At 40.6% G+C, this 11,213-nt stretch overlaps 1 protein-coding gene across 1 annotated transcript in view; it reads right to left on the bottom strand.

The window, feature by feature from the left end:
- Window positions 1–10,989, bottom strand: part of CKAP2L (cytoskeleton associated protein 2 like) — a 26,730-nt gene extending 15,741 nt beyond the window's left edge. The window contains exons 1-4 of the mRNA XM_036103785.2: window positions 10,906–10,989; window positions 8,934–9,000; window positions 6,928–6,979; window positions 819–2,071 (exon numbers count right to left, since the gene is read on the bottom strand). Of these exons, the coding sequence (XP_035959678.1) occupies window positions 819–2,071; window positions 6,928–6,979; window positions 8,934–9,000; window positions 10,906–10,936 (1,403 nt within the window). The 5' untranslated portion in view covers window positions 10,937–10,989. The remainder of the gene's footprint in view (window positions 1–818; window positions 2,072–6,927; window positions 6,980–8,933; window positions 9,001–10,905) is intronic.
- Window positions 10,990–11,213: the final 224 nt, after the last annotated feature.

Below are 11,213 nucleotides of genomic sequence, written 5' to 3' on the forward strand. Positions count from 1 at the left end.
GGAGGGCAGAGAACTTGGTGGTGGTGTTCAGGGCTGTATTCAGAGAATAGATTCTGTCCTCACTTCATCCTGCTATACCTCTTAGCTACCATCTAATTTTACATGTTCCTTTCACCCTTGTCAGGAATCTCCTTATTTTCTATCCCACCCCAATGTACACAGGCACTTCTCCTGGGAGGTTCACCACATTGTGAGACTCTATCTAGTCCTATGCAGACAAAATCCTTTGGCTTGGTTTCCAGCTACATGCATGCTAATGTGAACCCCCAGCACCCTGAGATCCCAATTTCTACTGTCTGAACTATGGATGTGAACTCATTGCTCCTCTATTCTTAGCTTACTTTTCAAAACTTGGCCTGCTCACATTCATGGAAGTTTCCTTTTCCTTCTTCCCTGATAACTCTCCTGGATTCACTGGTCTGCTTAACAAGGGACTACCAACTCCCTGCTTCCTAGCTATGTAAATTCACTACTCTGGCTCCTCCCACCTTGCCCTCTTTTATTGCTGTTCAGTCCCTGCAGGGTACTTCTTGAATGAGTAGTCTACATCTACAACCCCTATTTCTTACTCAACCATTCTGTTTCAATTTCTTTTTTAAAAATAAATTATTTCAAGCATACAGAACATTACAGAGGGTAATTTATAACACATGTATCCTACCCAGCTCTATCAAGGCAGTATTTGTTGTATTCCAATCTTCTTTTTTTTCAGGGTTGTAGCTAAAAATTACTCAGAATCCATTATTTATGGCCTGAGTATTCCTGATGGTCAATTTGCCTAATCTTAAATTGCAAAATTATGGAATTAAGCAAAGTACCTTCGATCCTCTGCTGTGATCTTCTTAATATTTGGATTAGTCTGGGTCCCATTTGGGACTCTTCTTCCATTTATGGTTTTGTTACCAGCTTGAGTTTTGGGAGCTATCTTATTAAGAAAATGGTTCTGGGGAAGAGTCTTTTTCAACTTGGAGTCCAAAGTCTGTCCTTTTTGTTGATAGCTGTTGCTGCATTTACTGCCATTGGTTCCATATGCTGTTATGTTAGGGGTGCTTGGAATGACTGAATTAGAACTGCCAACTGCCAAATTAGGCCTTTGGCTTATGGCTTTTGATTTTTGCAGTGCACATGATGTCCGAGTTCTAACACAAGGTTGAGTAGATTTCTGATCTTTCTTAATGTTTGGATGTCTGTTATTAAAGCCCCCCTGAAGCACACTGGGGCATGTCCAGGGTTTGGTTTGTTTTACTTTCTGTTCAGTAACAGTGTGTGACTGTAACTTAGTTTCATTTGGTCTTTCATATTTATCCCTATTAACCTTTATATCCTTTATGTCCTTGACCACTGGTTTCTTTGATGCCTGATTCCTACTAAGGGTCTGAACATTGTGAGAGGGAACTGTCTTCGGGAGTTTTTCTCCTGGTCTTGCAAGATTTGTTCCTCTAGAGAGTTGCTGTGACTTTATTGGTGGTATCCTAATTTGTGTTTTTCCAACAAATTGTTTATTAACTCTGTCTTTCAGAACAGCACTATTCGCTGAACTTTTGCCCAAGGCTTGTTTAGGAGCCAAACTGCTCTTGACTTGATTATAAGTGTTAGTCTTTGGCTTACCTATTGTCCATAATTCAGGATTTGGCTTCCTTTCAGAGTCTGGTAAGGTTTGGGGCAAGTTCTCTTTGTTCATCTCTTTTAGACAGCTATCCAAGGGTTCATTTTCAACATGGTTATTGTCCACAGAGTCTGCACATTTAGTATTTCTTTGATCTGCTACTTGCTGCTTTGCAGTTTTCAATTCCTGTATATTAAATGACCCCACAGTTTTTCTAGATAGTTCTCCAATAGTGGATGATCCAGCTTTATGCTGTTGTCGACTATTGCTGGAAGGTTTACAGTTTGAGCTAGAAGAAACACATCCTGAGGTCAGCCTTTTGCCCCTAAGTTTTGGTGCCTCCAACTTTGGCTTTTGGGATTCTGTGATATTGGCAGGTCTGGGTTGGAGTTTAATGCTGATGGGTCTTGTAGCTTTGATAGGCAAAGCAACACGATTGATAACATCCTTTTTGGGTATAATATTCTAAAAAGACAAAGAAAAATACCAAAAAAGTAAGTTCATAACAATAGCTCAGTTTTTAAAATAAAAAATTAGAAAAAAAATTATTTAGAATTTCATTTAAGAAAGCTGAATCTGAGAAAATTAAGGCTCACTAATAGATGACCTTTTTAAAAATATATTTATTTATTTAATTTAGAGAGAGAGGGAGAGCGCGTGAGCAGGGGGAGGGGCAGAGGGAGAGGGAGAGAACTTTAAGCAGACTCCCTGCTGAGCGCAAAGCGTGGAGACCAATGCGGGGTTCGACATGGGGATTGATGCGGGGTTCGATCTCATGACCCTGAGATCATGACCTGAGCTGAAACCAAGAGTCAGACGCTCAACCAACTGAGCCACCTGGTGCCCCTAGATGATCTTTATAACTTGAGCTCTTGTCAGAAATATACCAGATGGGGCGCCTGGGTGGCTCAGTCGTTAAGCGTCTGCCTTCGGCTCAGGTCATGATCCCAGGGTCCTGGGATCGAGCCCCACATCGGGCTCCCTGCTCCGCGGGAAGCCTGCTTCTCCCTCTCCCACTCCCCCTGCTTGTGTTCTCTCTCGCTGTGTATCTCTCTGTCAAATAAATAAATAAAATCTTTAAAAAAAAAAAAAAAAAAAAAAAGAAATATACCAGAATTTTTAGCTTGATAGAATTAAGCAGAGATGCAGTGAATATACAAAAATTGCTGTTTAAAAAATAAATTTGCCTCAGTTGAACAAGTACTTGCTGAATGCCCATTATGTCCCAAATGAAGTGTCCTTCTAGGGACTTTTGAAAGATACATACATAATAAACTTATGTTAGGGTACCTCCCAAGTTCCTCCTAGTAGTACTGTGTATTGCTACACTAATTTTTTTTTTAACAACACTGCTTTTGTAAAGGTCACAGTGTCACTCAAGAACCTTCGTCTCATCCTTGGAGATCAGTGGCAAGGATAGATGGTAGATGCTGGGATGCCTGAGATACTTTGGAACAGTTTTCAAGACAATCTAACATCTCAGTAGAAAGTTAGCCATATTTGTAAAGTCAGGACAGGGTTTTAAGGTTAGATTCTATTATTAACAAGTAAATGTTTCAGTCATGTGATTTAATCTTGCATAAGAAAGGTAGGACTAGGTTATAGAGAACTTAAAAAACTAGGGATGGGAGTTTAGAATTGGTATGGTAAATAATTGAAGCAAGTCACTGTGGATTCCGGAGCATTTGCACTGAAAGCAAGTAGTCAGAAAGGAGAATTTGGCAGAGATTTGTAGATTGTATGTCTCTGGGGGAAGATATGGGAGGGCTAGAGTTACCACTCTTTACTTTTGATTTGGTAATATTGTTGAGAATTACTATGTAAACTTTGTAAATGTGTAAAGAAAGTCTGTAACCAGAACCACATGGCATTAAGGGCAAAAAGATGTTTCCTCTGGAATGTTATGTGTATGGCGGTGTTGCTGGGGGTGGAATAGGGGAGTGTTGGAAGTGGGAGGCAGGGAGATGGATGGTATAGCCACATGGCCATAGCTAGGTTATTCCTTGAGCCCAACAATTATATCCACCTCTGATCATTCCATTATTGCTTAGTGAAGAGGCAGGGATGATGGTATCAGAGTTTCCAAACATATGCTATTCCTTAGTTGTTTTTTTTTTTTTTAAGATTTTATTTATTTATTTGTCAGAGAGAGAGAGAGAGCACAAGCAGGGGGAGCAGCAGACAGAGGGAGAAGCACTTCATTACTTTTAATGGCTGAATAAATATTCTATTTCATGGATATACCACATTTTGGTTATCCACTCACTGACTGATGGACATTTGGGTTGTTTCCACTTTTTGGCTATTATGAATAATATTGCTATGAACATTTGTTATAAGCTTTTGTGTGAGCATATTCTCACACAAAGTTTTCAATTTTCTTGGGTATATACCTAGGAGTAGAATTGCTAGGTCATATGGTAAATCTGCTTAACTTCTGAGGAACTGCTAAACTGTTTTCCAAAGTCGCTGTAGCATTTTATATTCCTGCCAACATTGTATAGAGGTTCTAATTTCTCCACATCCTCCCCAATCCTTGTTATCTTTTTTGATTATAACCATCCTATTGGGTATGAAGTGGTATTTAATTGTGATTTTTGTTTGCATTTCCCTGATGGGGTAATGATTTGGAGCATCTTTTCATGCTCTTATTGGCGATTTATATATGTATTCTTTGAAGAAATGTCTATTCAGATTTTTTGTCCATTTTATTATTATTATTATTATTATTATTATTGTTGTTGTTGTTATTATTATTATTTTCCTTTGTCCATTTTAAAGTTGGGTTATTTGTCTTTTAATTGTTGAGCTGCAAGAGTTCTTTATATATCCTGGATAGTAGGTCTTTATCATATATATGACTTGCAAATATTTTCTCTTTTGTTCAGTTTTTATATCTTTATTTGAGATCAGCCTGACCTTGCTAATTTATTATAAGTGGTAGAACTGGTCCTGCAGTTTTAAGTACTACATTGAGAGAAAAACTAGGCTTAGAAGAGTCATCAGGCTAACAGAACAGCCTGCAATCAATATGCAAATACAGATGATTAAGGCTGGAATTTTATCTTATTATCATTATTATTATTTTTTAAGATTTTATTTTTAAGTAATCTCTACACCCAACATGGGGCTCAAACCTACAACTCCAAGATCAAGAGTTGCATGCTCTACTGACTGAGCCAGCCAGGTGTCCCCAAGGCTGGAATTGAGCACCTCCGTTTGAGAGGGAATGTGAGCTGCCCAAAGTCAGGCAGGGTGTTAGGGGCAGGGCTGAAGCTAGAACTTTAGTCTCTAATTCCTAGTCTCTGACAACTCACCTCAGAATTGATGGATCAAAATGATAAAACACACACACACACACAACAAAAAAACAAAGAATGTACAAGACAGAACAATTGATTCAAACTGAATTTGGTCACTTTATTTTGGACATATGAAGCCAGAGGAGAGAGGAAATGCACAAAGGATATGACTAGGGTTTAAGTCAAGACAAGTTTACTGAATGTATACTAGGTACTGTGCTAGACTCTAAGGGCATGCAAGATGAGAGGAGGACACCTGCCCCTGAGGAACACTGATAGAAAAGATACACGCACAAAAAAATTATGGTATGATGAAATGAGGGCTGTAGTAGGGCTGGGAGAGATTGTAGAGCTTATCTTATCAGTGTTTTTCAAGAGTTTTTGTTCATATATGCCCAAAATAATTTTGACAAACCCTGTACCCTTTCATACTTTTTAAAGTTAACATCTAAAGTTGTTCTTTCTTTCTTTCTTTCTTTCTTTCTTTCTTTCTTTCTTTCTTTCTTTCTTTCTCTTTCTTTCTTTCTTTCTTTCTTTCTTTCTTTCTTTCTTTCTTTCTTTCTTTCTTTCTTTCTTTCTTTCTTTCTTTCTTTCTTTCTTTCAAGATTTTATTTATTTATTTGACAGAGAGAGAGAAAGAACACAAGCTGGGAGAACAGCAGGCAGAGAGGGAGAGGAAGAAGCAGGCTCCCTGCTAAGCAGAGAGTCCAACATGGGGCTGGATCCCAGGACCCTGGGATTATGACCTGAGCCGAAGGCAGCAGCTTAACCAACTGAGCCACCCAGGCGCTCTAAAGTTTTTCATTGTTAGTTTAAATGGTTGCAAAAGATGTAATTTCAGGCACACTGTAAATATTGGCATTTTAAGATAAAATGAAATTTGACACTCATTATAATCCATTTAAAAAACTATACAAACATACTCTTCTTTAAAAATTGAAAACAGGGCACCTGGGTGGCTCATATTTAGGAAGATGTGGTGTGTGTGTGTGTGTATATATAAATAGAGTATTATTCAGCCATAAAAAGGAAAGAGATCTTGCCATTTGCAACAACATGGATGGATCTAGAGGGTATAATGCTAAGTGAAATAAGTCAGTCAGAGAAAGACAAACACCATATGATTTCACTCATATGTGGAATTTAAGAAACAAAACAAACGAACAAAGGAAAAAAAAAGAGACAAATCAAAAAGCAGACTCTTAACTATAGAGAACAAAAAAGTTACTGAAGGGGAGGTGTGAAGGGGGAATGGGTGAAACAGGTGAAGGAGATTAAGAGTATACTTAGTTTGATGAGCATGAAGTAATATATAGAATGGCTGAATATTGTACACTTGAAACCAATTTAACACTGTATATTAACTATACCGGAACTAAAATTTAAAAAAGTAGATGGGAATAGAAGATGTTTTGTTGCAGCAGTAACAGTCAATTCTTTGAACTCATCTAGAGGCATATGCTAAAAATTACATAGTGATCTCTCAGCAAAAAATTATTTTTAATGTTCTACTAGATGACAATGCTGAATGCAAAGAACTGGAAGCCACCTGAACTGCAAAAGGCTTTCTCAACATCAACACCATTATTTCATTATTGTCCCTTGCTTTTGTACCCTGGAGGTATTCCCATCCCAGGGCAAAGCATCATATTAAGGGTGAGTGGTTTGTCTAAAACAGCAGAGAATGAAATAATTGAAAACGGTAGAAGGATGACATTGCCAAGGGAGGTGGGAAAGGAGAAACTGTATGTGAGGCAGGTGCCCGATGATTATTTTTTAAAGATTTGCTTCATTTATTTATTTTAGAAAGAGAGAGGGAGAGTGTGCATGAGTAGGGGGAGGGGCAGAGGGAGAGGATCTCAAGCCAACTCCATGCTGAGTGGAGAGGCCGATGTGGGGCTCGATGGCATGACCTTGAGATCATGACCTGAGCTGAAATCAGGAGTCAGCCACTTACCTGACTGAGTCACCCAGGCACCCCCCAAATGATTATTTTTTAAAAGACTGATTTCTACTTACAGATTTAGAAGGTAGAGGATTCAGACAATTACTCTTGGCTTTTAGATAAGGCCTATAAAAGATAAAATGAGATTAATTCTTAGTACAGAAGGATCAGCAAGGCTTGGGAAGTATAGTGATTAAAATTTATTATGATTAGAATTTTAAATCATTGGAATTTCTGTATATAGTAAAATAATTCAAAATTATATGCAATAAAGTCTCCTTATTATCCCTTTCTTAGTCCTGCTATTCTACTCCTCAGTGACCATACCACTCTTACCCATTTTTTTGTGATCCTTTCAGAGATGTCCTATGCATAAATACAGCATTCTTTTTTTTTTTTTTTTTAAGATTTTATTTATTTGCGAGAGAGAGAATGAGAGACAGAGAGCATGAGAGGGAGAAGCAGACTCCCCGCCGAGCAGGGAGCCCGATGTGGGACTCGATCCCGGGACTCCAGGATCATGACCTGAGCCAAAGGCAGTCGCTTAACCAACTGAGCCACCCAGGCGCCCATAAATACAGCATTCTAACAAGATTAATGAAATATATGTTTTCTTCATATTTGCATAGTGTTGTTCATCCAAACATCATTCCTTGAACACTGCAATATGCCAGGTACTAGAGATACAATGTCAAGTAAGGTAATTAACAGCTTCTTTGAAAAATGTCCTGTTTTAAGTATCTTCAGATAATGAATATTCAGGGATGAAAAAAAGATTTAATTAAAAAAACAGGAGCACAGGGCGCCTGGGTGGCTCAGTTGGTTAAGCGACTGCCTTCGGCTCAGGTCATGATCCTGGAGTCCCTGGATCGAGTCCCGCATCGGGCTCCCTGCTCGGCGGGGAGTCTGCTTCTCCCTCTGACCCTCCCCCCTCTCATGTACTCATTCTCTCTCTCTCTCAAATAAATAAATAAAATCTTTAAAAAAAAAAAAAAAAAAAAAAAAAACAGGAGCACATATGAAATCTAGCCAATGAGCAGAAAATGCAAAAAAGGATAGGAAAGTAGAGGAGAATTAAGAAGGATTCAATCTGCATGGATCAAAAACAATTGCCAGACTAATAGGGACTTTGATCATGACTTGCTGTTAGTTTCCCCCATCTTGAACATAAACCCTGGAGTATTTGTTGAATAAATGAATTAGATTTATTTAATCAAGGAAATAGAGCTGAGTAAAACCCCAAAGTAAAAGGAAACGAAAATAAAGGGTCAAAACTAACTTTGTAAAAATTCACTCCCTCTTCTTTCAGGAGAAAATACATCAATGTTAAGTAAGAGGGACTAATAACACTACAATGGCAAGATGTTGACAAAAGATAAAAGTGAAACAGTCATATTCTGTCCAACTCAAGAGTAAGTGCTAAGAGAATGGCCAAAGAGGACTGTCAGGCTGGAGGATGATGGTGTGCAGCTATGAAGGACTGACTATAACTGGCTCTCCTACTTTAGCAAGGAACAACAGAACCAGGGTCATTCAACTCCTTGACCTTTTCTAGCCTTCACAAGAATCACTTTCCCAGGAAAAAAAGCAGGGATAAGAAAAGTTTCCAGCATTGTAGGTAATACTGTGGACCTTCTCCCCCTTCCTTTAGAGACTGTCACAATAATAGTGCTTAAACTGCTCGGGGTTTTTTTGTCATGTCTGGACCAATATACCCTTTTCTGAGTTATCATAGGATCTCAATGCAGTCTGAGTAGACTCCTAACAAAAGGGCTATGTCTTTTTTTTTTTATTTTGAGTATGTCCTTTTTAAAAAAATATTGTATTTATTTATTGACAGAGAGAGAGAAAGAGAGCACAAATAGGGGGAGCAGGGGAGGGAGAAGCAGACTCCCTATTGAGTAGGGAGCCTGATATGGGGCTCCATCCCAGGACCCTGGGATCATGACCTGAGCCAAAGGCAGACGCTTAACCAACTGAGCCACCCAGGCACCCCAAAAGGGCTATGTTTTGAAAGGCTTTAAATTGCTAGTAGCAACAAGGGCAACAAAACTTGCATAATTGTGTGAGACAAACTCACTTGGTATTTTGGCACTTCAGTTTTCCCTTGGCTGCTAGGTACTCCTGGAGCTTTCTCTGCCGCTCTTCTGCAAAATAGGCAGGCAAACAAACAACAGAAATTTAGCTGGAGATTTTAACCAGTGCGTCTATATTCTAAAAGATGGCACTTTTCTATAATAATTTTGGCTTTGGACCATATGCTATAAAGTCCCTAACCCCACAAATTTGCCTCCAAGTTAATGTCTATATCAACAATATCATTTGTATGCCACGTCCTATACTAAGTTCTTCATACTTAAATTACTTTCTTTAATCCACACAACAATCCTATGAGGTATTTTACAGTCTGAAATCTAGAGGGTAAATGATATGACCAAAGTTACCTAGCTAAATGTAGCAAAGCTACGATTTGAAACCAGGTTTATCCAACTCCGGAGTCCTTGCTCACAGCCACCGTTCTCAGCTACAACGTATTATGCTTTGCATGAAGAAATCTGTTACTGCCTCATCTGAGCTGGTGAACCAGCACTGGTCTTTTCTTTAATTTTATTTTTAAATTTTTTTATTTTTTTAAGTAGGCTCCATGCCCAGCGTGGATCCCAACATGAAGTTTGAACTCACGACCCTGAGATCAGGACCTGAGCTGAAATCAAGAGTCCGATGCCTAACTGATTAAGCTACCCAGGCGCCAGTTGGCCTGGTCTTATTGTGGGTTTTTTTTTTTTTTTTTTCCTGACAGGGATGATGATTTTTGCCACAAACCCTTACATGGTTTCCTTTGGGCCTAAGGACAAAATAGGCCAGGTTAGGGGGTTCATGGCAAACATCTATTACATGGTGACTTTCTAAGCAAGGCATGTGAGGGAATGAAAATTCAGTATTTCTGTCTTCAGAAAGTTTCAATCTAGTAGTGAAAATAAAATAAGCACAACAATAATTACAATATAAGGCAAAATCTAGGTATCATAAGAAAGGGTCAAAGAAAGAATTATGGGAGTTCAGAAGTAGGGAATGAGTGAGAGGAATAGGTGGTTGGAAAAGGCTAAAATTCAATAGTGGCAAAAAAAAAAAGACAATAGGGGTGCAAAATTACACTTAATTTCATCTAAACCGAGTTGCTGTGTGTTTTGATATCTGGTTCTGATGCATCCCTAGGAGACAGCTTTGAGGATTATGCATTTTATGCTATGCCAGGCTATGCCATAGAGAGCACGGGCTGAGAGACCGGGTTAGAATCCCAGCGCTGTGGCTTCTAGCAAGTTAGCAAACCCGCTGCTGCTGAACCTATAAAAATGAAATGCCCATCTTTAAGGACTGTTATGTAAAGCACCTAGGACAGTGCCCAGGACCTAGCGGACAGTCAACAGGTATTATTACTGAAACTATCAAAACACTGTGTGCATTTAGGAGCTGGTGACATCTGAGCTGTATTTTGAAAGGCAGCTAAAGGCTCCACGTACATTTAAGAGATCAGGGAACCCAGGACCCTCAGTTCTCTGTGCAGATTTAACCATCAACTTCCAGCGCCCCCGCCCTGCCCCCTTAGGGTCAGACCCCGCCTCTTGGCAGCTGGCAAAGATCAGACGGCAGCACAGAGGACCACGCCCAGGCTCTGCCTGGAGCCAAATCTGGGTTAGGGAGCGCTTGACTTCCTTCTGGGTATGCGACCTGGGCAAGGGGTATCAGGGTCTCTACCTAAACGAGATGACAATGACATCTCTTTGCAGAGCTGCTGCAGGAATTACGGGGAAGATGCCTGTGAGGCACCTGCCCGGCATCTACTTTCCCCTACCCAGGGCCAGACGTCTCACTCAGGGCCAGGGCCTGGGCTCCCGTCAGCGTTCCTTGGACTGGAAACGCCCAGGGGGAGACCGAGGCAGGCACGGGAGCGGACGGGCACCTCCCGCGAAAAGAACTGACTCGGTGGCCTCCCTTCTTCCCCGCCCTTGCTGGAGCGCCTGCAAGACGCAGGGACTCACGGTCATACTTACCGGCGGCTGCCGACGGCCGCGGTGGCACCATGACGTCTCCGCGACAGTTTTTCTTCAAAGCCCGCGCCTGAAGCTACGGCTGGGGCACAACGCGTCCGCTCGCTCTCATTGGCTCCTGTGGGTTTGAAACCCGCCAGTAGGAAGCAGGGGAGGGCGGGACAAAAGGAAATAGGCGCCTTCCGGTTGGCTCTGCCCTTCGAGCCCTCCCCGGAGGCCCTTTGATTGGAAGAACGTGCAGCTCCCGGGCATTAAAGGCGGCTGCTGGGACCTGAGACCGCGTCCACCGGAGGGTCAGGCTGGTATCTCTT

This window comes from Halichoerus grypus, chromosome 10 (genome assembly GCF_964656455.1).
Source record: "Halichoerus grypus chromosome 10, mHalGry1.hap1.1, whole genome shotgun sequence".
Lineage (NCBI taxonomy): Eukaryota > Metazoa > Chordata > Mammalia > Carnivora > Phocidae > Halichoerus > Halichoerus grypus.